Source organism: Hermetia illucens, chromosome 2, assembly GCF_905115235.1.
Source record: "Hermetia illucens chromosome 2, iHerIll2.2.curated.20191125, whole genome shotgun sequence".
NCBI classification, from domain to species: Eukaryota; Metazoa; Arthropoda; class Insecta; order Diptera; family Stratiomyidae; genus Hermetia; species Hermetia illucens.
The window spans coordinates 22,461,569-22,487,801 of NC_051850.1; the positions used below are offsets into that span (position 1 = coordinate 22,461,569).

Here is a 26,233-nt window from a genome sequence, read left to right on the forward strand (position 1 = left end):
AACACTCGTCCTTGGGCGGTAATTGTGGCTTAGATTCTCGATTTTCTCAGGCTCTCCAGGGAACTCCTTACGCCACGCAAATATTCGGGTATTTTCTCCGATCTGTACGCGCAATCGCTACATAATTTCGATCAGATTCACTCCATCCCTGCCCAAAAACTTATAATAATTCTTTGCTCCACGAACACGTGCACTTTTTTCTCGCTCATGGTTTCTTTCGATACTAAGGAGTTCGAGAGAATTACGGTCGATCCCCCCTTTTCAATAAAGACACCGGCACATGAATCATTTTCAATTATAAGACCCTTAGAATCTTAAAAAGACTTATGTAGTCCCATTTATGATTGATACACCCCAGTACTTCGTCTAGGATGTTACTATCGTCACAGGTCTCCTTTGCTACGCATCTAGACTCACGGAGTGAGCACTGCATAATATAGCGTATCTAATATGAAGCTTGGCGGGGTGATGATTGAGGGGAGAGGCCATCAGTCTCCCAATCTCGTTGCTCTGTGTTCAAATCCAAGTCGTCATGGGTGTCTGTGTTCGTTTTATGTTTGTATCGCTACTGTTAGCTTATCACTTGTACAGCGTTAAGTGTGATGATAGTGAAATTGAAGCACAATCTGACTGTGTCGATGCCCTATACTCCGGGAACAGTAATATGAAGTTCTAACGGAAAGAGTTCATTGGGGGGGGTCATCTACTGGGCAGGAATGCCGCACCCGCATCTATACATCCAGGTCCTCAGATCCTATTTAGCTTGGCCCTATTGTGCATACATATTTTCTGCTCAGCGTCGGATGGGCTAGGATGGGCTGAACCACCACTGTGTCCATCTAATGGAACCTCGGGGGGGACCCCATTTCCTCACAAAGATCTTTTTGTAGCCATAGAAGGCTATACAGCTCTCTTACTTCTATGTTTGTTTTCCAATTTAACTTGGGATACATGATAACCCCAGATCCTTTACACTGGAGGAAAGTGAAAAGCTAGGTTGTATTGCTTGTAGTGTAAAGATCACTCAACCATGATAATATTTCGTGCTTTTAATGTAGGCGTTCTGAGATCCCGAGAGGGATGATCTGTCCACGATCATCCTCAAAGATCTTCAACACGAAAATGGTGGAGCGGATTGATCGGAACTTCTGTCTGCTTCCGGTATGAAAACCATGCGCGCCCGTTCCAGAAATGTGATACATGTCTAAACAGAAAACAGCACCAAGAAAGTTTACAAATCGCAGAAGAAAAAGAATCCAATTGGTTAATAATGTATAGATATGAGGTGAAAACCAAGCCTCAAAATCGCGTTGGAGCCCGTAAGGTGGTTCGTAGCCAAAGTCGCAGCCTCAGATTTAAAGCCCTTCCAAAATTGGAAGCTTGTCTTCCGTCTTCTTTTACAGCAATTTAGGCACTCAAAGCAGAAAAAATAGGCAAAAATTTGTGGAATTTTTATAATTATTTAACAGCTGACACTATTGCCCAAGGTTCAGAATGATTTGATTTATTGATAACACAAATTTTCTAATAAAAACCTACCATGATTGTTATTTTCATCATCGTTAAAAGAGGGAAAGTGCCACCAATAATATTTTATCAATAGATATCAAGTTGACTTTTATCTAAATCGAATCTTTAACTGATATCAGTATGGCACTAATTGGAATGTCAAGCATGAATGCTGACATCTAGGTCGATATTTGTCACCTTGATGTCTTTCCAAAATAATATAAGCCAGTTGGTCGCTTACTTCCAAAGAAGATACTAATATCTGTAGGGGGAGTAGATTAATTTAGGGTACATTGCCAATCCTGGATTCCAGCCTCTCAATAAACATTCAAAATTCTGATGTCCAAAGTCAACTTGTATTTCACCCTTCTTCTAAGTTTCCTATTTTAAACATGAAGTTTTCTACCCATAATGGGAAAGACAATCTAGATTGTCCCTTTTACCTTGATATCGATAATTATTTCGAAATTGAAGTGAACATATTCCGGTATTTCTTTTGCATCTAAAAAAGAAAATAGTGAAAAATAACTGGAAGATGGTATAATGTTGACTGATACATAAATATTTGCCAAAATGTCGATTTTGATTAAAATCTTTTTACTTTGCCGGTTGTTTCTTTGATTGGATTTAAGTCTTAATATAAAAATTCAATTAAAATTCAATTCGTTCCGCCTTAAGCCTCTCTATTTTTTTATACTACTATTTTTAAATAATAGTACCGCGTTACTATTTAGCCAGATATTTGTAATTTATTTTTAAAAAAATCTATGTGATTGCAAATTATATCGCCGAATGTATCTTCATACGTTTCTGCTGTCTATTGCCATAACTTTAAACTATATTTCGCTGCGCCTGTGCTAAAAGAACTATTGTTATCTAATTAAAAGCCACAATTTGCATTGTATCTTATAAAAGTATTGCATCGTGTGTGGAGTGCTTCCAGTAGAGCTTCATTTCGAACGACTCCAGTGCATCTCTCGTGCAGTTTCAGTTTGCATTTATATTTATTCAATTTATTTTTTCCCGTCTTGTGCCAATAGAAATCTATTTTTGAAGCCTCAAGGAAGTCTAACATTTTCGAAATTTGTTGATGTTTACCGGTCGATGTCAATAGGGTTACAATTACAACAGGCCGACTACAGTGGATATTCAGATGTGATGCGGACTAGTCAGTGATAGTATCGAGAATAGTGGAGAGTGCCCAGTTTATTTAAATATTTGCGTACGGTTTCTCGCGGTGCAACTATGATATTACAAAAAGAAAACATGAAGAGATTCTGTTCGGCTGATAAAATTACGTGCTACATTATAACTGTTCTCATCATTATAACTATTATTGGAGCAGTCATCATTATACTAAATGCAACACCGCCGCCAGATCCGTATGTTTAGATTATATTTGGTTTAAATCAGATTTGTGTTTTGTGTTTGTGCATATCAATCCTAAAGGGACTGTAAATGTGTTTAAAGGATTAAAAAAGACTAAAAAATCGAACCATTCATACAAGCCCCACCAACCTCTCTAACATATACTTGCTAGATGCTATACAGGAATCATAAGTACACTTAACAAGGGTAATCCTGGAAAGAAGTTTGCTCAACGTACTCAAAAAAACTTAAAAATTCGAAAGTTGGGTGCTTAAGGTATAAACGGTTTTATGATCTTCATATGTAACAAGTTTTCTTCGTTTGGCCATGGCATCTTCATATGTAACAAGTTTTCTTCGTTTGGCCATAGCAGAGTGAACTTGCTTACTATATTTAAGGTTTTCTAGGATACATTTTTGCCCACTAAATCCACCCCGACTCTCCTTCTGCTCTTTGGAGCTACCATAAGGCATCACATTACAAGCATAGTTAGCTCCCTGTAGACTAAGGCTAAGGTCTTCTTTGCTCTATACACGGCGCTCATTGCCCCGCTTTCCTGGAATCCGTAATTTGCTCTTGTAAAGTTTTGTCTAGGTTCCTCCTTTCATCCACGAATCTTAGACGTTGAAAAAATGCATGTTCTGGGTCCTCCGGGACTCCCATCGCAATCTACACAATCGGGGGAGCTATCCAGTTGAAACCTATACAGGAACTAGCTCTAAGGTTATAATTGATCTCCCCATGCCGTCTCTCCAACCACTCCTTACTAGTAGGTGTCAGCCGGTATGACCGACCGTTTCTTAAGCGTCCCTGTTATTATTATTATTTTTCTATTAAGGCAAAGTCGTTCGCGTCCTTGAAGAACTATTGCGCCCTTTTACTGGTTATAGTGTACCTATTAATCATAGTATAACAAGCAGGTCTATAACCGTCAGGAACTTTAGTATATTCCCTACTTCCAGATCCTTCAACTTTGCATAGGGTATTAAGTGTTCTCCCAGATACCTCGACCTACTTTGCACAAGTACCGGACACTGTCCCAGGACGGTTATAGAGGTTTCAACACACTTCGCACAGAACCTGCAGGCAGTGTCCGTAGATACCCCCAGCTTCCCTAGGTGATAGTTTAGTAAAAATTTCCATTTTTTTGCGCTTGGGTTTGTATCCCCCAATAAGCACCCTGGAGACTGCTCCATTCCTACTAAGTCCGCCTAGTATAGTTCCCTCAACCGTTCTTCATTTTTTAATGGCATAGCCATGAAACCGTTTCTGATTCCACAGAAGGGTTCTGGCCCGTGTAAAGACGTCCCTGCTCCCTTCTTGGCTAGTTCGTCCGCTGCCTCGTTGCCTTCCAACCCAGCATAGCCTGGAACACAAAGTATCCAGACTTTGGTGGACGAGCCGAATGTATTCATTCTCTCAAGGCATTCCCACACCAGTTTAGAATTCACCTGGTTGGACCTAAGTGCCTTGATCGCTGCTTGGCTATCGGTGAGAATAACAATGTTCTGCCCCCCGTAGTTCGTTTGGAGATTAAAGAAGTTACATCTCTCTATTTCCGCCTGGAATATGCTAGTGTACTTACCCATTGGCTCCAAGTACATTTTCCTTGGTCCACTGACATCAGCACCCGCTCCCTCCGCTGTGAGGGATCCGTCAGTGTACCAAGTAATCAGTAATTCGGGATACCGCCTAGAAAGAATATTAATTTTCCTTCGATTTAGGCAGCTCCCCGCTTCACTCATACTACCGGCCATCCTGAATATTGCCCTCCATGCCTGCACCTGTATGTGCAGATGGAGAGGGGTTAATCCCAGAAGGACCTCCAGGGATGCCGTTGGGCATGTCCTCATTGCCCCACTGATACACACGCAAGCCAGCCTTTGGAGCTTATGTAATTCCGTGACTTGTGTGCTGAGTTCTGTTCTTTCTGCCCAGATTACCGCTCCCTAGGTAATCATTGGCCTTACTGGTGCAGTAAATATCCAAAGTAGTATCTTCGGGATGCAACCCCATTTTTTCCCTGCTATGGATCTACAAGTCATCAGAGCCCTCGTGGCTTTCCGACATGTGTCTTCCAGAGTAATTTTTTGGTCTAGCGTAATTCTCAAATATTTGACCTCTGTTTCTCGTTTCACCTCCATATCATGTAATGTTATGGCTCTTAGGTGATCAAGCTTACGCCTCCTAGTGAATGGTACTATGGTGGTTTTGGCTGGGTTGATCTGCAAACCCGCCTGCACCAGGCACTGGTAACCTTTAGTCCAGTTTGGATTCTATCACATAGGGTATCTTCATATTTGCCCCTACAGATTAAAACAATGTCATCCTCGTAATCCTGGACCTGTAGTCCAGTAGGTGTTAGCACATCCATGAGTTGGTCCACTACCATACTCCACATAAGTGGTGCTAGTACCCCGCCCTGTGGACAACCTTGAGTAGTGTTTATGACAATAGAATTTGTGCCTGTCAGTACTTCTATTTGTCTACTTTCTAGCATTTTGCCCATCCAGAATACCAGGGTGTTTCCCACTCCCTTGCATCTCAGGACATCTTATATCTCTGTGTGCGAAGTGTTGTCGAATGCTCCTTCGATATCCAAAAACGCACACAGTGCTGTTTCTTTTGTGTCTATGGCATCCGTCAGCTGGTACAGAGCAGTTTCAGTTAACCGTCCTGCCCGGTAAGCGTGTTGACAGTGATGTGGGGGATTACGCTTTATAACGTTAGTTCTAATATAGTTGTCTATGACCTTCTCCACCGTTTTGAGTACGAACGATGTTAGGCAAATTGGTCTGAACGATTTAGGGTGAAAAGGACAAAGACCACTTTTGCCCGTCTCCATGCCCTTGGTATGTATCCCAGTGCTATGCTCCCCCTTACCATCCTAAGAAGAGACTCTAAGATAATTCCTACGCCTCTCTGGATTAGTGCTGGGAAAATGCCATCTACTCCGGGAGATTTCAGTGGTTAAAAGTTTCCACTGCCCACCTTAGCCTAGCTTCTGAGCATAACTGTTTTGCTAGTTTCCACCTCTCTTTCCTTTCCCTTTTATTCGTTATTGGGGTGGCAGGCAGAATGTTGCCGCCTACCATCGTGGGGTTGGACCCCGGGAAATGAGTTCTGAGAAGCAGGTGTACACTGTCCTCCTTATTCTCGGTAAATGTCCCATCTTCCTTCTTCAAACAGTCAGAGGATATTGCCCCGTCTTTGGCTACAGCTTTGTACAGCCTGGTTGCTTCTGTGATCTGTTCGACCCCTTCACAGAATTCCCTGAAGCTGTTCCATTTTGCTTCCCTGATCGCGTTGCTATACGCAGTCAGTGCATTTTTGTATTATACCTCTGCCCGTTCCCGGTTTGTTTTGCTCGATTAAAGAGTTTTCGTGCTTCTGCTCTGATTCTGGCCAGGTTCTGGAATGGTGCTGGGGTTCTGAAACAACTTGGCGTGCAGAATAACCTCAACATTTCCACCTGGATGCTGCTAGGCAGCAAAACAGGAGAGAGAGCCGATAGGTCGGGAACTTTTCTTGGCGTTCCCGAACCCGATGCTAAGAAGGTTCTGGAAAAATCGGGCTGCCGGCTCTACTACGGGCTAGGGACCGTCGCGTTACAAGTGTCGGCTCCTAAAACCATTGAAGAGGACGTGCAGCCCGCGACATTTTCATCTGAAATGTAGATGAGGTGCCACATTTCCCAAATAAATTTGCAGCATTGTAAAACGGTGACTGCACTTATCAGTCGTTGGATCAATAGCCGCAAGGCATTTATATACCTCATACAAGAAAGCCGTGGGTTTTTGGTGGGGAAGACAAGGGCCTAAACTTCCAACATGCTAACCTGTTGTATGCCAATGGAACCGATCGACCCCGCTCCTGCATGGTTGTCTCAAAAGACTTCCAGGCTAATTTGGTTAACGGCCTATGTGATGGCGACACCATATCTGCTAAACTAACCATAAAAAGTGCTCTACATATTTCCCCTATAACGCAGAAGACGTTCCCAGTGGAACATTCATCAGAGCTATCCAATATGTCAAAAGTAGAGGCATGGGGGTAATAGCAGGATGTGATGCCAACGCTCACCACATATGCTGGGGAAAAGGATCGAGACTACTGGAGTATCTAGTACGAACCGATTTGTATATCCTTAATTTGGGTAATGAACCCACTTTCTTCAACGTGGTCAGGCGAGAGGTCATCGACACCACGGTGGCATCGCCTGACATCATATCACACTCTCGGATCACAGACGCATTGATTTCGTGATGCGCATAGATCCACCTTGACCCGGGCCGGGCTTTTTTGTCGCCTATTCTACCGCTGATCTCTAGTAGCCCTTATCTGTAGGAATTGCTGTCACATCCACAGGAAGCTGTCAGTGTCCCTCTTTTGCTCAGGAAATAACCCTTAGATGATTTTTAACAAAAGGGTGTCGCATGTGATCTGCGGAGACGACCTCTGAATCGTTCTATCACGGTTCTATGTGCGCTTCGTTACGGGCTTACGTCCACCTCCGAGCAGAATTCTTTAAATCATTTCTTCCTGCTCCGCTGGGTCGTCATCTTGAAGTTTTTGCTTATATGCATGCTCTTTTGTCCCTTACCGAAACCTAGAATGTCCGGCTTTAAACTCAACACCATTTAAAGGGTTTCTCTTATCAGTATCTACTCACAGCCTATTCTCTGTCAGATACATACATTTTAATAAAAACTATTCAATGCCGCAATGCACAGGAAATTGAATTAAATATTTGCTGGCAACTAAGCAACGTAGCGATCAAATGTCACAAAATACTATTTGGTTCAGGGCAACATTGGTTTATTTAAAAGCAATTTTATCTTGTGTTTGTAAAACAATGAAAATTATCAAGAATTCGTCTGGAATCTTTATATTAAGGAGCAGGCAACATTCAACACAAACAACTGATTGGCTTATCCGAATTTCCTGTGCAGTGTTAGTTCTTTTGGGTTTCGCTTTCATACAGTACATATACCGGCTGCCGCCAATTACGAAACAGTAGGTCTATTTCGTTGTGTTTTAGTATAAAATATCTATAAAAACGATTAATCACATTGAAGTGATTAATACAATAACGAATGTTATCTGAAGTACCATATTGTACCCATTGAGGATTACCAGGGAAATTACAGTGTTCTGTAGTATTTACCTTTCCTAATAATAATTAGTGTAGTAAATATTATATTTACTCTGTTAATTATGATAACGACATCATCGTCACGATTACATTCGATATCAGTTTCGTCATAAGACTGTCAATATATTTTAATACTTCTCAACAAAATTTCAACTTATGCGGTGTGGAAAAGATGTTCAAACTGCACCATTTCAAACGTCCATTACCATAAATAATATACGAAAGGTAGGTAGGCATCCGTGGTCGCTCCGAGGAGCCCAATTAACGCTTTGGTGCGCCGTTTTGGTGGCCCAAACTCCTATGACCGTAACTGTTGTTATGGGAGCAGGGAGGTAGAGTCCAGTTAGCTCGGATCTTCAGAGCCAGCCCGTAGCATTCACGAAAGTAAGCAGCTCTCTCACCCTGCAGCTAGAAACCTCTCTGAGGTCCCCAAAAAATGATTTACCCAGTGTCCGCAGTCCCGGAAATCCTGAGGAAAGTGACCTTGAACTTGCCGCCCAGATGGTTCAGCGCATCTCTGCACTGCCCCACCAGCCTGGAAGATGTCGTCGCTGGGTGCAAGGCCTTGATGGCCGCTTGGCTGTCGGTCAGAATGGCTGTGTTATGCTTGGGGCTCGAATCTCACTCCAGCCATCGACAGACTTCCAATATCGCCAGTACTTCCGCCCAGAATACACTGACGAAACCTGGGAGACCATACGACTTGGATACACTGTGTGTATTCGAGAAAACCTCCGCGTCGACTCCACAGGCCATCTTTGATCCGTCCGTAAAGAATACTTTGTCATAACCTTGCAACACGCCGCCAGTCTTTCACTTGCCCTGGTTGGAAAGTCCACAGCAAAGTTTCTCGTGAAGTTCTGCTTGCGTGTGGCATAGTCCGTGGGGAATGCCCAGATTTCCAGAGGTACTTCGTCTAGGATGTCACAGTGGCCGTAGGAATTCGCTGCCCAGCATCCGGACTCACGTAGTCTGACGGCACTGCACGCTGCAACATACTTAATGTGGAGGCCTAGGGAGAGGAGATGCAAGAGTATATTGAAAGCATCTGCCGGGCAGCTAAAATTATATACACTTCTATTAAAAAATTTCTGATTTTTATATTATTTTGAACAATAATAAGATAAAATCTAGTAAAACCGATTTCCTTTCTTCGTAATCGGATTGGATTTAATAATATTCTGCTGGATGGATTTCTGAACTTCAAAAAGACTACACTACAACTACCGATGGCAGAGTCTTAGCTCACGAGGACGGGTTTACCAAATATTGACCTTTCCTATTTCCCAATCAAAGAGAAGGACTTCTACTTCAATGCTTTTTGGAATTTGGAATTATTCATGTTCAATTCTCGCTCTTTAAGCAAAGTCACTCGAGGGTCGTTCGGACCGGTAAATTCACGCTTCATTACGTCAATAGACGCAAACCTGAAATACAACACCTTTCCTGTTTCACACCGAATGACTCGAATAATAATTCTGCCCAAATATTCTACACTAATACAAAAAAGTCGATTCCTCGTCCTCGAAGAACGGGATGCCTCCTTCAAGCTCTGCAAACTGGTATATAAGTCTAGGGAGGAGTGGGCGACTAGTGCCGAGGCCGCATTTGCTTGTGGAAACTTTTGGTCTAACATCAAAAGCACTCGTAATTTGTCGCGGCCGTCTCCACTTTTATCAAGTTGGCAGGCTCCTCTACGGGCTCACCAAAACTTTCGTGTGACTTAGTTTACAATTACTTTTCTTCGGTGCATAGCTCCTTTCCGCCCTCCTCTCTTCATTGACTTGGTGCAGCCTGCTCTACATCTTCCCTATACGCAAAGGCAGTGATCATACATTTGGGGAGGACCAAATGTCTCTTGACAGCTAATGCACATCATCTACTTGGATTTTCCTAACTCCTTTGACTATGTTGATTGCGCAGTACTTTTGTCCAAATTATCTCATTTAGGAAGCCAAAACTCTTCGTACAATTCTTCTCTCCGAACGCTACCAATTTTTCTTGCTGGGAATTAAGGTCTCCGAGGAATACATAAAGACTCTCAAGCTTATTGTCTTGTACAGTAAGAGCTTTGATCCTACGCTGAGATGTTTCGAGCGGAATAGTCCTTGTGAGTTGAGGTAGGCTTTTTTGGATGCCAACAATCTTACGCAGAGAAATTATCAACAATCTCAAAATTGTAGTCTCCTATCTTTATTGTTGTCATTTGACCAGTGTCATTTCATCAATGCGTTACTCTCTCTCAAATCCTCTCTCACTCGGTTTTCCTACTGTCTGGACGACCACCCTTTATCATACCGGAACTTCACCCAGACCTCGGTGAAACGTTCAATGATAAGTTCTGCATTACCTGGATGTCTCCGATTGCGTTTCCAAAAGTCTAGCTTCACACTACGTACATCTTCCGCTTTAAGCCTGTCCAACGCTCCTTAACACTTTTTGACTCTCTCGTACTTAGCAACCCTTAGCGCAATTTTGATTGTTTTGACATAGCAAAAGTCCAAAGCAATTTCGCCCGACCCCTTTTCTTTAAAAAGAACTTTCGTCGTGTCGACTATCCTGCCCAAGTCCACTCTCTTAATGTTCCTTACTTAAAACAGCGCAGAACTTTCCTCGATGTGTGTATTCTCTTTAGACTTTCTACTAGCCTGGGGACTGCTCCGCTCCCGCTGAGATCATTCACTGCCGAAATTTTCGAAGTACCTTCCGCGGAATTCGGTCGTTATTTCCACTCCCCGGTTCTGAAGCTACGCCATTGCTATAATATAATATATTACCATTTAGCTCGCTATGCTCCTGTTCGTATTCTTGTTCTAATCGTTAAAATTTGTCCTTTCTCCTCCTCTGCATTAAAAGTCTCCGTTCGTGCCTAACACCATTCTACTGAAATATTATTCCTTCAACACCAACACCACACTTACTTTTGACAGCCTTGCCAAAGTAAAATAGCACAGTGCCCCAAGAGGAATAGGAGCGCTCCCCAGAGTCCGACCTTACTTCGCTTAGCGCCAGAATGCCCAACCTATAACACTGAAATTTTCGCTGAAGCTGAAGCAAGCTATAATTCTGGGGAGCCTCCATGCCATCCTCGAGCAAACAGGCTTTGGACCGTCTCTATGAGTTGGAACATAAAAATACACTCAAAGTCTTCCCTGCTTACCGTAAAAGATAAGGGATAAGGGATACAAATTTGCACGCTAGCAACCTGACAATTTCACAACTTCACTGCTACCGATACGTCAACAACGGCTCAGATAGGCACTGGATGTTGATTTCTGCAACAGCAGATTTAGGAGTTGTCTTCTGGATGTGCATAACACCATCTGATGGTCGCTTACGTTCACTTGCGTATTGCATTCGCTACTTCTCAGAAGATTGGAAAGCTGTGACCCTCCAAGTTCAACATCGATCGTTTGTATGATTCAGCGGTCGCTAGACAGTGGGAGAGCTGCCTTGCTGATCGCCTGAGCATGTCGATGAGCAGCAGTCAAAATGCCTCGACTACTCTCATGTTGTCGACCCCGTCCAGAAGGGGTGGCGCAAGCTCCGAAACTGGGGAAATTTCAGAAAATTAAACTAGAATGCGCCCTGAGAAAAGGGGGAATGTGATCACAAATCCACAAATCCTCATCCGCAATAATGAGCAGTTGAAGAGGTGGAAGGAACACTTCACCACGGTTCTTAGTAGTATTACGTCCGATGAAGTACCGCTTCTTGTAGATGGAATGGTTAGTCACTGTAACATGCGGATACGGACTATTCCTCCAATCAAAATATGCGGTGTAAAGCCACTGGGCTTGATTGTCACACCGCAGAGTTATTCATCGCCACTCTTATAGTTTCTGCAGATCTACTACTTCCAATCGTACGAAAATCCTGAGAATCCGAGACCTTTCCCAGAGGGTGGAAAAAGGTATCGTCTTGAATGGAGAGATATCTTTCGCGGCAAAGATAATTCTGGAAAAAATCAAAGAACACCTCGAAATCTTGATTGACGGAGAGCATGCTGATTTCCGCTCCATATCCTCCTGACTTTAGAGGTTCTAATAGCTATTATCAGAGCGACATATGAAAGCACAAAATTTTACGTCCTGGATCCAAGTAAAATATCAGGAGAGTTAGAGATGCAAAGCAGAGTCTGCCAGTATTGCATCTAGTCCCCGATATTATTTGTTCTTGCTATCGGTGACGCTCATTGTGAAGGTGTAGACGAGTTCAACGAATCATGACATCTTTCTTCAAACACCTTGACTACACTGATGGCATCTGTTTGCTCTCCTACCGAGCGGACATTGGTCAAATGGCCCTAGGTTTGAAAAAAAGGGCAAGTAGTGTTAGACTGAAGACAAACACCAACAAAACCAAGGAAGGAAGGAAGTGTGGTTTCTGCTGACGGTGGCATCGAACTGGATTTTACCCGACACATCAACAGCTGCCTTGCCTAAAATCTGGAAAAACAGTTATCTCAAGATTAAGTTGAGACTGTTCTGCGCTAATGTTCTTCCTGTGTTGCTGTATGGAGGTAGCACATGGAAAGTGATTGCCACTCCTGCTAAAGGGCTCTAGAACTTCGTGACCACTTATCTGCGATGCATCATCGGCGTACGCTGGCATCATACTATTCCGAACAAATAACTTGGTCGGCGCAAATCCATGGGCGATGTGATCAGAAGGCTGAAGTGGCATTGGGTAAGTCATACATTATGGAAGGTCGAAAATTGCATTGCTGGCTGTGCCATGCAGTGGAACTCACAGTCCAAAGATTGCCGACGAGTGGATCGCTCCAAGAGCACCAGTAGATGAAGAGTGTGGGCGTCTGAAGAAGTCCTGAAGGAGTTGAAAGGCTTTTCAGCGAACTGTGTACGATAACGAGTAGGTGTGGTTAACGCGCTATGCAGCACCGAGGAGTGTATGGCAACCATATATGAATTCGAAGTAAGAGTGGAGTAAGAAGAGTACGGAATCATAAGAATATTATGTTGATCATCACTTGATGAACTCTTGCCTTCATTTCGACCCTCCAGCAGTAGGAGCTACCAAAAACAATAATGTTTTCAGTATCGTATGTTAATCTCGCATCAAGGAAAAACTTGGAGGTGGTCGTAGGGCTTTCGGTGGTCCTATTAAAAACGTTTACGGTACGTATTTAGGATATAACTAGCCCACGAGGAGAAAGAGCATTTCACCGATTCTCTCATATAACATACGATGAAGCTCCATCTCGTTAGATGCTCATATAGCAACTTAAAGGGCTGCAGAGACAAAATCAGGGCCGTGGGTGAAAACTATGTGGAAAACCCGGGCCCGGGGTGGGAAAATGTGGGCCATTCTATTATCCTTTTCTTTTCACTGAAATTTCTATTCCGGGCCCCCGAGAAAATTCCGACTCCAGAGGGAAAATTCCCCCTTTCCACCCCTTCTCACCAGACCTGCGTCTTTCTTATTCTGTGTAACATTGCATTCCAAAGTTGCTGTTTTGTAACACAATGTCAACATGCATATCAATGTCATGCAAATAGGATTACTGCTTCTGCTGATACTGCAAATAACATGCTTTTAATGTGCTAAGTCCCCTTCTTTCAACTCATCACATCGTCGGATCCCATACTAATCGATATCATTTATTTCCAGCCCGGCATGGCGATACGAATGTCAGCAAAATCGTTGTGTAAAAATGGAACTGAACCAATCAAATATTGATACAGCAATCAGTTTACCAGTTTGTCGCCTCTTCTGTGGAGAAAATGTTCCTGTATGGCCGAAACCGACGGAAACCATCAGGCTGGATCCGTCCACAGTCCGAATTAAAAAGTCTGGGATAAATTTCAGAAGACCATCAACGCGGTCCGTGGATAGCCTTTGGAGTGCCATTGAAAATCGTTTTACAAATCAAATTGAAGCCAAAGTTGCTCATACAACTGGCTTAAAGGATGAAGGAAAAAATCTCATCATTAAATTCTCTGTAAATGAATCCAGTAACTATAATTTGGAATCATACACCGATGAACGCTACAAATTGAGCTTGAGTCAGACGAGCAATGAAGCAATAGCGGAAATAAAGGCGGAAACCATTTATGGAGCTCGTCATGGATTGGAAACACTTTCGCAGTTAATTGTGTACGATGATATTAGGAGAGAGTTACAAGTTGTTGCGGAGGGTGAAATTTCAGATTCACCGGTATACAAACATCGAGGATTGCTTCTGGATACTTCAAGAAATTACTTTAGCGTGGAATCACTGAAAAGATTAATTGGTAAGTGCTTCATAATATGTACATTCATTTGAGACCATTTAATTGCATCTTAACTGGTGTGAACAATTCTTTTGGTACTGATGGGAGAATGCTGACCCAATCGTGGCTTCTTTTTTGATATACAATATTATTGTTGCCTTGAGCGATCGACACCATTGCTCAAAGATCCCGTTTGAAGGAAGACGGTACACCGTAGTACTTCTCTCCTCACATCCAACTCGAGATGCAAACCGCGCGACCTCAGTGGAGAAAAACGTGTCTGCAACAGTCTTGGCTGTCGCGTCCTTAATCAGCACTGTCTGCGGCCAAATGTCGTACCTGTTTATTATTGTAGTGCGACCACTCGGAAATGCGATGTCCTGGGTCATACTAAACACGTGCTTCCTTAAACCGGTAGAGAAAAACGGTCTGCCTAACTAGAATTTTTCCATTTGAAAATTTAGATTCCAAAATCCTTGGTAATTCCTGGGTCCTAGCATGTTGACATAATCCTCGCCTGTTACGTAACAGATTTCCGTAGAACATTAATGTGCTATAGTGGGTGTGTATTCCGCTGAATTTTCTCGACAAAAATCTAGTGATTTCCATGTTTTATCGTTGAATTTCTACAGCATGGCACCCATTCCCGTGCGAGGATCGCATCTGTGTGTGGGTATCTCTGCTACGTGGCACCGTCTCTGTGAAGGCTTATTCCAGTTTTGGAATCCAATAAATCGAGGTCTTGCTGCTCTTTTTGGTGGATTGGCTCTAGACTTCTAAGTCGATAGAGAAGCGTCTGAACTTGGACCAATTTAGGTAAATGGGGCCTATAGAAATTCACCATTTTCATATTGACGAATTGCTGTTACCTTTTCTGACAACGGCCTTGATCCGTACTCATCTATCTGGTTTCCCAAAAATGTTACCATGCAGACTCCGAAAGCGCATTTGCCGATGTTGATCTCTAGGCCAAATTTCTGCAGTCACTTAAAAAAATACAGAAGTGTCTGTGGATGCTACTCTGGCGTCGTTGATGCTATCAGGATATTATCGCTGTATCATCATCATCAACGGCGCAACAACCGGTATCCGGTCTAGGCCTGCCTTAATAAGGAACTCCAGACATCCCGGTTTTGCGGCGAGGTCCACCAATTTGATATCCCCAAAAGCTGTCTGGCGTCCTGACCTATGCCATTGCTCCATCTTAGGCAGGGTCTGCCTCGTCTTCTTTTCTACCATAGATATTGCCCTTATAGACTTTCCGGGCTGGATCATCCTCATCCATACGGATTAAGTGACCCGCCCAGCGTAACCTATTGAGCTGGATTTTATCCGCAACTAGACGGCCATGGTATCGCTCATAGATTTCGTCGTTATGTAGGCTACGGAATCGTCCATCCTCATGTAGGGGGCCAAACATTCTTCGGTGGATTCTTCTCTCGAATGCGGCCAAGAGTTCGCAATTTTTCTTGCTAAGAACCCAAGTTTCCGAGGAATACATGAGGACTGGCAAGGTCATTGTCTTGTACAGTAAGAGCTTTGACCCTATGGTGAGACGTTTCGAGCGGAACAGTTTTTGTAAGCTGAAATAGGCTCTGTTGGCTGACAACAACCTTGCGCGGATTTCATCATTGTAGCTGTTATTGGTTATGATTTTCGACCCTAGATAGGCGAAATTATCAACGGTCTCAAAGTTGTATTCTCCTATCTTTATTCTTCTCGTTTAACCAGTGCGGTTTGATGTTGTTGGTTGATTGGTTTTCGGTGCTGACGTTGCCACCATATATTTTGTCTTGCCTTCATTGATATGCAGCCCAAGATCTCGCGCCGCCTGCTCAATCTGGATGAAGGCAGTTTGTACGTCTCGGGTGGTTCTTCCCATGATGTCGACTGCCTTAGGTGCATTCTCTCGTTATGGTGTGGTCCAATGTTGTAAAGATTTTACATCCCTGCAGTTTCTATGAAAAATTTTGACATTATTCAAACGACAGTAGTGGACGCAAAACTTTTTCTTGAGTCGAGCTGTAGCAAACTACAGCCCACTGGCTGTTAAAGGGATGTTAGATTCCTTCCTCCTACTCCAGATGGTATGGCGACACTTGCGGACTATGTCACCCAAGCGATAATGATGAAACCAGAAGTCGACGCCTTTTAATAACCATAACTGCGAAGGGTTAAACGGGCTTTCCTGCGGTTGTGATCCGTATCGCTTGATCTCGGACGTCGATCCACACTCAGCTCACTTAATTCGTTCACACTTGTCGTGAGAGTTCCAACTGGTATAATTCATCTCTGTCGCTTAGGGATGGCTCTGCAATAGGTTGCTGCACTACGAAGGTGACGAGCGGATGTTGTATTTCCGTAATTCAATCTGCAACCTGCGCTAACTTGTCGACGATGATGCGTTTTTAATTACGATTTATGGGTCTCACTGTTTGGATCCCTTGTGATTGAGACTATTAGTGGTAAAACCTACTTACTTACTCTTTCGGACGTCTTATTTATCGAACGCGGAGATTTTCACAATGTAATCGGTCTGTACGCTGATTGCCTCGTGCAAGCTGAATGATTTGATAGAATTCTCGGATATGTTGGAGTTGCGTAGAATCAAGGAAGGTCATTGCTGGATTAATCTGCGAATATTATATACACGCTCCTTGGTATTCGTCGCGAACCTTAACCTGACGGCGACGAACAGAACTTCAGCAAGTACTGAATCTGTAACCTGCATTCGGCGCGGTGTTTGCCACTTCTGCTCCCATCGACTGCTAGCCATCAGCTACTCAGTCACGTTCGATGAATCTTTGGTGCAATAAGAGGGGCAATATGAATTTGTATCTACCCCCGCGTTGTGATTTTGTAGTAGGAGCGAATGATGAAGAAGTTTATTTCCTCCCTCCATTCTATCCGTTGCCTATGCGAATCAGCTGAAATGGTTGCCATAGATTGCCATAAAGTATCTACAGAAAGCGAGACCATGCCACTGGTCATCACGGCAGCTAGACGTCGATCGGCATCACGCTGGGAGCCAATCCAGTCACTAAGTCAGAAGATTCCCAGCATTTACTCGTACCGGACTTCACGTTTCCTCTTCTTTTTATTTAACGGACGCTTTATCCCTAATTGTGGCGACGTCTTCCTCAACCTCGCAAATTGCATCCCCACTCCTTTCACAAACGAGTCTGGTATCGGGTACGGCTATTCGAGTAAGTAGTCTGACAAACTAGCTAGTAATTTACCTGTATCCTAAGTAGTAGCCTTGAGAAAGAATCTTGGTAAAGAGCGAACTGCAAATGATCGGCACACATCGGGCTACACTGGGAGTCCTCGGGAACGTTTTCTACCAACATCGATGGAATCTAGCTCTGCCAAGCGAGTGCTGATCCATCCATGTATGCGTGTCCGTACGCAGTCCGCTGTCCTGGCTAGAGCCGAAGAGGAAAAGCTTATCAAAAAATGCGCGACTGTGGTGAAGCGCATCCAAGTACCATAGAGCCTAAAAAAGTCAAAAAAGTACAAAAGGATACGCGACGCCGTTAGAAAATCGTCTATCCAAAGCTAAGGCGGTTACGAATGGTAAGTTACGAACAGAAAAGACGAGGAAATGAAGAAGGAACGACTAAGCCGTTGACTCTGCTGATTAAACACCGGAAAGGCTCCAACCGTGACAAGCTTTCTATGTATTGATAAACGGCGGAACTTTCCGACTAACGGAAAGAGTGTCATAAGCTCCGCAAACGTTTAAACGCTCAGAGAGGCCTGCGCCACAATTGCAGAGTAAAGATGAGTTAAAAAGGGACTTCGTAACGCGATAAATAAAAGCAAAGCTCGTTGCTGGCAGGGCCTATTGAACAAAGTAAATGGAGATCCGTAAGGACTCGGTTATTAACTTGTCACCCGGAAAATGGCAGCTCTGTGGAAACTCTGCACACTTAGTGCCGACCAGATGGACCGGATTATACGGACATTATTCCCCAGATATGTCGACAGGTTGACGGCAACAGCGCGGAAGCCGTCGTGCACTGCCCGCTTTTCACCACGAAGGAGCTCAAAGAGGCAGTTCTTATATATAAGAATAAGAGAGCGGCAGGTCCTGATAGTAACCCAGCAAAACTACCAACGGTCAAACTTGGCACTCGACGCGTTGCCTGAAGGAGAGCATTTTTCATTGTTGCTGGAAAAGAGCGAGGCTCGTGCTGATTAGCAAAGGGAAAGAAGGCAACGAGCTGCCACCTGCATTCCGACTGCTGAAATGATCTATCCTGTCGGGGACCTACCCCAAAGAAGTTCGGGTTCAGAGCAGGAATGATATTATGGATGTCGTAGATGCGCTGCATATGTGCGAGGCATACAGCACCTCGACGGATAATGCTCCTTGTAACGCCTTTAATTCCCTAAAATAAACAGATATGCGACACATTGGAAAATGTATTCCACGTGCCGAACTATCCCTATAGGTCAATATCTCTAGATATTGAGGTACTATCTGAGAGACAATTCATTGCTTTATGAAACTCTAAAGGTGGAATCCATCCTAGGGCCGGTCCTCTGAAACACTTTCTACGATAATCTACTATGACTCGATATGTCAGAAGAATCGCGCATGTCAGTTGTGCAGGCGCAAAGCAGACTTGGAGCCGTGCACTAGAAAAAAACCGAAGTGGTCATCTTGACCAGAAAGAAAATCCCAACCCTATGTTCCATATCGAACGACAAGTTGACTATGGAGTCAAAACTAACGGTTAAATATCTTAGTTTAACGCTCGATTCGAGGATGAGTTTCCTCAAAAAAATTAAAGCAGCAGCGGACAAGGGTGTAACTGGAGTCACAGCCTAGGTCCTAGGCCTACCAGAAGACGCCATCTAATGGGAACAACGCAGTGTCTTCTGCTCTATGGCGCAGAAATATGGGCTAATGCCCAAGTGCACAGACGAGGATCTTTGTGTTAGCCTATCGCGCTGTCTCAGAACCGCCTGCGATGGTGATCACGGAAATGACACTCGTTGCTCTCTTCGCTAATGGATGCAAGACCATTTACAGCCGCAAGGGAGAAGACATAAGAGAAGTGATTGCCCGTGAAGAACAACAACGAACACTAACTGAGTAGCAACTGTATTGGTAAAATGTGACAAGGGGCAGATGGGCTGCACGGCTCATCGGCAAATTAAATCCGCGGCTGAATCGAAAGAATGGTGAGATTGATTATTACGCTACAAAAAAAACTTCAAAATTATGGCAGTCTCTGCTGATGCCGGATTTAGCTACTAGCACTGAGTTCAAGGGGCTGGGTTCGGACGAGTCTATATCCTTAAAAAATGAAGGGCATAATAGAACCTTTGTGCATTGGCTAAAATCATTCCTAATACAAATAATCTTCAGAGTCATTTCGATAACCTTATATTAACCTATTTTATTCTTATACTTTCAGATGCTATGGCAATAGTCAAACTGAATGTTTTCCACTGGCACATAACAGACTCGCACAGTTTCCCACTCGTATTGAAATCACATCCTGATCTCACGAAATATGGAGCCTACACCCCAAAAAAAGTGTACACCCCAGAAAGCATAAGGGATCTCGTACAGTATGCTAGGGTTCGTGGCGTCCGTGTGCTTCCCGAATTTGATGCTCCTGCCCACGTCGGTGAAGGTTGGCAAAAGAAAGACATGACTGCCTGTTTCAATAAGCAACCCTGGCAAGATTACTGTGTTGAACCTCCATGCGGACAATTAGATCCAACCGTCGATGGTCTGTACGACGTCCTTGAAGATATCTATCGCGAAATGTATGATTACTTCGACAGTCCTGATATTTTCCACATGGGAGGTGATGAAGTTTCAACGGGTTGCTGGAATTCTAGTGAACGAATTCAAAAATGGATGCTAGCCAAAGGTTGGAAATTGGAGGAGAAAGATTTTATTGAGTTATGGGGATATTTCCAAGATAATGCATTGGAAAGATTCGACAAAGTTGCTGGACGCAAATTGCCAATTATAATGTGGACGAGTCACTTGACTGAAAAACCATTCGTCGATAAATACTTGGACAAGAGTCGTTATATCATCCAAATTTGGACTACAGGAGCCGATCCGAAAGTTCAAGATTTGCTAGAATTGGGATACAAACTGATCGTATCTAACTATGACGCGCTTTATTTGGATTGCGGCTTCGGTGGCTGGGTCAATGATGGCAATAACTGGTGTTCGCCGTTTATCGGATGGCAAAAGGTTTATGATAATAGGCCTGACAAAATTGCTGGACAATATCCGTCTCAGATTTTGGGTTCAGAAGCGGCTCTGTGGGCGGAACAAGTTGACGAATATACTTTGGATTCTCGATTTTGGCCGCGAGCTAGTGCCTTAGCTGAACGCCTTTGGTCTAATCCAGACACTACGTGGCGTGAAGCTGAATCACGAATGCTAATGCATCGTGAACGGCTGGTAGAGAATGGTATTGGAGCAGAAGCCCTACAACCGGAATGGTGTCTTCAGAATGAGAATGATTGTCCAATTATAAAAAGTGGTGCTTAATTTGACTGTAAAAAGTTTACGTTTATATTTTTCATAATTTTTAAATGATGTAAATTAAGGAGAATTGATTGATCTGTACAATATATATTCATAGGAAATTGATTCGCTGTTTTCTTTTTAACTAAAATTTCACACAGGATTAGATCCATTTAAATACTAAATTCCAAACGTGTGCGAAGGCCGATTTGTGTGCTGGGAACCTGCAAATCACACTTCATTAGTGGGTACGATCTTTTGTTTTCGTCAACGATCTATGATTGGACTCAGAAATGTGCGGCGGCGATACTGGTACTCCCCAGAATGCTCTCTTACCCTAGTTCCAGCAGGCAATCCAGCGGTACAAGGGGTTAAGTTAGGTAAGACGGGAGAGACTTTAGGGAGCCCTCACTCCTTCTTGGAGCGCTGTCGTTTTATCTTCTGGCAAGTAAGCTGAATCTGATCTCAGATTAATTCACTGTATTAGACGAAATATTTATGAAAAGATTTCGGTCCAGAAAGGGAAACATCTGAAGTTTACGTACCAAAGCAGACTTCGATACAAAGGAGAAGGAGGCTTTCTATGAGAAACTAGATGGAACCCAGGGCACTCAGCCTTATAACATTCGGTGAGGTTCCACCTTTCGTAGAAAAGAATGCGGATATGGTTTGCTATTGCAAACAAAAATGAAATCATTTCGGTCGTCAATGCACACAAGCAGGGCAAAGTTGCTGGGGTGGACAGTATCCGCGCTGTTCCTTGCAGACTAAGTTGATTTGCGATTTTAACTAAGTTGCTAACTGCACTTATTCGTAATTCCTTGAAATCCGAGATACTTCCCAGAAGGTGCAATAAGGGAGTAGTCGTTAGGATTCTCAAAACACGCACATGTTTTGAAGGCAAAAATTGGAGGATTCTTTGCGTGTGCCCTGCCGTTGCGAAAACAATGACTAAAATTACCTCGAGATGTGTTGTTCGGAGGTCTGATCGACAGAGAACAGACTGACTGCTCGTTATCCTCCGGTGGTGTTCACATCAACCCCCTTTGAATTATTGTGGAGCAGTGTTCGGATTTCAGATCCCCACTTTGCCTATTCTTCATCGATTTTAAGAAGGCTTTATTGTGTCAACCGGACTATTTCTGGAGCACTGTACCAGGAGGGGCGTTCTGAAGAAAGTAGCTACTATTAAAGAGGCATATCACGGTGCAAAATATCACGAGTTTCATAAAGGAAAATTTCAGAGAAACAAAGCTAATACGATATTATTTACTATCGTTATCGATCACGTTCTCCATTCCGATCTGAACAGTGAACCATGAAATCTTTCCTCAAATACCGCGACATCTACTAGCTCTCGTATTGAATATTGGACCTTGACTATTTGTCTGGATTTGGAAATCCAGGACTGGAATTGAAAAGAAATGCCAACGAAATAAAAATTCCTAATCTAACGGGCCATCGCAATCGTCCTTTTTCTTCTCCTTTTTAAAGTTTTATGTGAAACGAAATCTTATTCAAATCGATTCTATATCTGTCTGTCCGTCTGCCTGTCTATCTGTCGTTTATCTGTCACGCCCGATTTACTCCAAAACGACTAAACACATTGTCGCGAAATTTGGTGTGAATATGTGGTCTGTGTGTCCCTTTACATGCAGCGAGTGGTGCCATTTTATGTTGAATTAGAACATTTGAAATGGGGATGTATAATACATTTTTTTCACATAATATGATCATTTGGGGCATCAAATGAAAGGGCTCGATTAGTGCTTTTCTAAACTAATTTTATTTCTGATATGAGGTGAAACGTAGGGGAGTTAGGGCTCAAAATATGTGCCCCAAAAAGTCAAACAGGTCTGGTTCTCAGAACCTATCCAACCGAAAAATCTGAAAAAAACCACAGTGATGCATTTATATAAAATCTAATCCTGAAAATACATCCTCTTCCGGTATCTGCTCAAATAAAGTTAATAATAGTATGGCATATTATCATATTTAGAATATTTACCTGAAAACCCACCTTAGCTCCATCCTAGAAGTACACAACAATTTGGCACTATTTTAGGCGATAATATAGGACATAATTTTGGAAAATTTGAACGCAATGCAACTATTATTAACAAAGTTATTGAAAGTCAAATTGTTGTATTTAGGCTCGTTTAAATCAAGCTCTCCATCTTTCACCGAGTGGAGTCGAAAGGTTCTCACATCACCATAAGCGTATCAAGCCATCGCTGTTTCGGTTGGATTTTTCGTTGATTCCTATCAATTTCGATGCTACTCTTAGGTAGTGAGTTCTAATCAACCCGAATTACATGACTATACCATCGAAGATGCCCTTCTCGCATTTTTCCTTGATAGGTGTAGCCCTAGACGAATGTACTCATTTCGGATATAACCACAGTGTGTTATGTTAATGATCCAGCAAAGATGTTGACTCTCATCTCCATTACTAGGGGTTGTTCATTAACTTCGGTAGTCGACCAGGACTCAGAATCATAGAATGTTGTCGGCCACATTTTTCCTTTTATCATTAAGGAACAGTATGTCGAAAGGGTCGATCACTTAATTTCTATTATATATATCCCTCTTCGCTGTTTTTTCCACAATCTGGGAATGTAGATAAATCAATACCAACTGATGATGATGCTAATCCGCATCAAAGTTCTTTCTTTGTTATTACATAGGGGCAGCACATGAAAAGTGACCAGCATTGTTGTTTAACAGCTGCAAATCTTGGTTAATACCTGTCTCTGCCGCGTCACTAGGCTATTGTGCCAAACGCAGTCTCAAATGAAATCTGATGTTCGGATCAGATCGGATTTTTACTGGTTATGCCATGTAATGAAATCCACTATTCCCGGGTGACCGAGTGGATCGCCGTCGAAAAGTGACATAGAACAATAGGGGAAGAGTGTGGACTTCTCGAGAAAACCTAGAGGAAGCTGAAACACGTGTTGGCAAATCGAAGCAATGAATACAATAAGGTGAAAATTGATTAGACGAAGACACTTCGCAAACCGATTCTCTCATTCTCCTTAACTCCATTTTTGGGTAGGACAAAAACTTGATCATGAACCAGAAAATGTCACGCCTTTAGGCTAACCTGAACCTCCCCTTTCTCTCAAAATTTCGACTGTAGTTTTTATGTGCTAGTTGTCTAAGCATACTAGTTAATTTTTCATTGAATGCTTGTGACACATGGAGGCTGATAGAGATAATGTATTGATCTAGCAAGAAAGGTTTTATTGCAGTGGCTGTGATTATGAGAATTATTTTCTTCTACTTTATTGTACTTATTTCACTGTGGTTTTAAATAATAAGATTTTTCCTTTAAGAATATTCTGAATTTCATTTCATTTCCATTTGGAATTTTATTTTTCGTTTCCCTGCCATGTTTTAGCACCGCAATTATTCTCCTAATTCCTATCACGAGGTCATATTACACAAAAACTTTAACGTAGGGCTGACTAATAAGCAAACATAGTGGGCAATATTCAAAAAGCAAATATAAGAAAATGTTTGCATAAATAACCAAATCAACACTCCTTATCAACTCAAGGAGGAGATCGGTCGATCGATCGTAACATTGAAGATACAACAGACGGTTGAAAAAGCACCCCTACTCATTATTGACTGAATTAAAAATATACTGAGTGTCCCGCAGAGGTTAGCGAATTAATTACAGAGAAACATAGAGCTCACAAACTATGGCAAAAAACCGCACAACGGAAAGGAAAAACATCCTAAACTTTCTGACAAACAAGCGAAAGGCCTTAATAAACAAATATAGAAACGAGTCCTTCAGCAGATAAATACTACCTATTAAACAGGGAAAAGGGCAATGGGTCCGTTCTGCAAAGGATTACCCTTTACCCAATACACCCTGTGAAACTAAATGAACTGAGGACAGAAATTAAAACAAATGTGCCTCCTAACAAAGCTTCTAGCTATGAACTTATTACAGGGAGAATAATAAAAGAATTGCCAGAAAAGGGTCTAATCTAATATCACGCCACCAATTCGGTTTCCGCGGAAATCCTTACACAATCCAACAAGTGCACAGGACCACGAATTCGATAGAAAATGCATTGGCCAAAAGCAGGTATGCTCAGCCATTTTTCTCGATGTCGCCCAGGCGTTTGATAAGGTGTGGTATGAATGTGTATAAATTGCATAAAGATCTCCCAGAAGAATTTTTCAATATCTTAAAATCAAAAAATACTCTACACAGAAACAAAATGCACCTGGTGTGCCGCAGGGTAGTGTCTTGGGCCCAACACGTTCTCCTGTACACCAATAATATTCCTTGCTGTGAACAAACCAAAATAGCGACATTTGCAGACGATACTGCTATCCTTACCACGGGTAAAACTACGAAAAAAGTAAAAATAAATTTACAAACAGCTTTTGGCAGCATTGTAGAATGTACCAAACAATGGAAAATAAAATTGAACGAAAGCAAATCAACGTACATTAACTTCGCAAACAAAAAAGGGATTCCAGCTGAAGTCATCATAAACGGACAAGATGTACCACAGGCGAGTGAGGTCAAATATTTAAGTATGACACTCGATGCTAAGCTTAGCTGGAAAAGACACATCTTAAAAAATAAGGGCGAGCTAAATACCAGAAACAGGCAGATATACTGGCTATTGGGGAGGAATCCCCCCCCCCTTATAAGCAGATCCTAAGGTCCATATGGACGTACGGCATCCAGCTGGCACTGTGCTAAACAATCAAACCTGAAGGTCATACAAACGTTCCAAAATAAAGCACTTAGAAGCATAATAGAGGCTACCAGGTTCATTCGTAATGAGGGTCTGCATAGGGGCCTGAGAGTACAGTTGGTCAGTGAAGTCATTAAAGACCAAGCATAGATCATATGAGAATAACGAGGTCCGAAAATTGACCGATATTGCTGATATAATGAGACGACTGAAAAAAGTGAAGGGTGTCAAAGATATAAGCTACTGAGGAACAGCCAGTTACTCAGAGAAGCCAACCAAAGTGCTGGGGTGGACCACAGGGTCTTCTTCCCCCATAAAAACAAAACCTAAATATGCAAAGAAAGCTGTTGGATGGGGAAATTTTAGTCGTAGCTTGGCAAGAGGTGGACTTAGTAGGTAAAAAGTCCCGGTTCCCAAAAAATCGGTATTTGCAATGTTAATGAATATTACTAGCGAAAAGAAAAGGCAAGAAAGGGTCTTAATTATTTCAAATAATTTAATCTCTAGAAACATTGCCAGAATAAACTTTTTTGTTTTCCTTATAAGCATCTGCCTGCCATATTGTGTGCTAGCGAATCCATTTTGTATAGCGGTATATCTCCGGGATTCGCAATATGGATGTACTGAAGCATTGCTGTAAAGCAGGTGATCGGTTGCTGTATCGAGGATTGTTAGGAGTGCGCTTGCGAAAAGTACCGCTGGTATTCTCTTTTACGTTTTTAAATCTATG

General features: G+C 42.6%; 1 protein-coding gene across 4 annotated transcripts in view; it reads left to right on the top strand.

Moving 5' to 3' along the window:
• Positions 1-20,899, top strand: part of LOC119650105 (chitooligosaccharidolytic beta-N-acetylglucosaminidase) — a 77,325-nt gene extending 56,426 nt beyond the window's left edge. For 2 of the 4 annotated variants that reach the window (XM_038052628.1, XM_038052627.1), the window contains exons 4-5: positions 13,664-14,286; positions 19,695-20,899. In XM_038052628.1, the coding sequence (XP_037908556.1) occupies positions 13,664-14,286; positions 19,695-20,797 (1,726 nt within the window). In that variant the 3' untranslated portion in view covers positions 20,798-20,899. Of the gene's footprint in view, positions 1-2,461; positions 2,892-7,682; positions 7,894-13,663; positions 14,287-19,694 lie in introns of those variants that run through there. The other 2 variants (XM_038052626.1, XM_038052625.1) reach the window with 2 other exon arrangements.
• Positions 20,900-26,233: the final 5,334 nt, after the last annotated feature.